We start from the raw sequence: 1,230 nt of genomic DNA, 5'->3' as shown, positions 1-1,230 counted from the left end.
TCAGATTCGATCAATCGATTTTAAATCTCTTAATGCTGAATCACTATCAAGACCATTTAAAGTACTTCACACCGTTAGGATTATTTTAGGAAGATAATAATTTTTGACTTGTTTGGTACATGTAAAAATTGAGATTATTATAATTTAAGTTATTGTTGATAAAATGTTCGGGTGTCTAATAAATCATTTTTTAAAAGAACGAGGTTGTTTCTAAGGGAACCAAGAGGCATAAAATGCAACAGACCAATCGTAGTTCAAAACATATCCATAAGATCACGCACACATTCTTTACAGATGAATTTCCTGAGATTAGGTACAACACCATACTCAATACATCTCTACAAATCCGCTGCTTCGAGGAAGCGAGTGCACCTTAAGTCTATTCCGTTCTTTGATTTTTATCTCTGTCAAAAAATCCTCATATTTAAAGAAAATGTGTGGACTATCAATCTTTTGATTTTGATTGTATCTCCGCTGGAAAATGAGACTACATACATTCGGAGTCCATTGTTATTCAGGTAATTGAAACGAAATTTTGAAAAAGATCATAAATGAACCAGTTATCAAACTATAGTTACTCTAATAGGAGCCCACCCAAACCTGGTAACTTTGAGCTGAATTATCTCGATTCCTGTGAAATATATCAGAACTTTGTCAACTGATAAAACATTGGTAATTTTACGATAAATAATTGATTAGTTGAAGATTTTTTAATATCTTTTAAGAGAACCCAGATGATTGCGTTTGAAGTTGACGGCTTGAGTAAGGGACATACGGTATCTGCTTTAAGACGTTCAGATTTAAGCCATTGATTATGGCTGAAATGTTAATGGAATTTCGGCATGTTTGGTGGATAGATGCACATATGAAAATGGTTCTGCCAATTGCCATTAGGAGCTTTTTCGATGAAGTGGCGAGAAATCAATCGACAGATGACGACTACTCGTCAATTACATCTTTCAGTAATTCTAACCATAGTAACTTTGCAACGCTGGTTCCAGGTAAAAGGACTATTAATTTTGATGAATTATCTATAAGTTCCAGGACTTCTCGAATACTTTCCAAGCAATTCTCTTAATCTTCTGAAATCCTCGTATCAGGTTCAAGCAGGAATCATTTATTTTTCTCGAACCGAAAAGACAATGGAGATTTTCAAATGGTACTGTAATTGGAGAGTTTGATCTACCGTCGCGGTTCCGCGTCCCTTCGACACCGCGACACTTCGAAAAA

At 35.0% G+C, this 1,230-nt stretch overlaps 1 protein-coding gene across 1 annotated transcript in view; it reads left to right on the top strand.

Annotated features, from left to right (window-relative positions):
* The window catches only part of CBG11316, a gene marked incomplete at both ends in the record, with an annotated part of 5,475 nt that overhangs the window by 3,380 nt on the left and 865 nt on the right, over nt 1-1,230 (top strand). Inside the window, 2 exons of the mRNA XM_045236542.1 lie at nt 799-1,001; nt 1,045-1,159. Coding sequence (XP_045094566.1) covers nt 799-1,001; nt 1,045-1,159 — 318 coding nt within the window. The remainder of the gene's footprint in view (nt 1-798; nt 1,002-1,044; nt 1,160-1,230) is intronic.

The sequence above is a fragment of the Caenorhabditis briggsae genome, assembly GCF_000004555.2.
Source record: "Caenorhabditis briggsae complete genome, chrV, whole genome shotgun sequence".
Classification (NCBI taxonomy): Eukaryota; Metazoa; Nematoda; class Chromadorea; order Rhabditida; family Rhabditidae; genus Caenorhabditis; species Caenorhabditis briggsae.
Note: the sequence above shows the minus strand (reverse complement) of the source record. Positions and strands in the feature narration are given on the sequence as shown.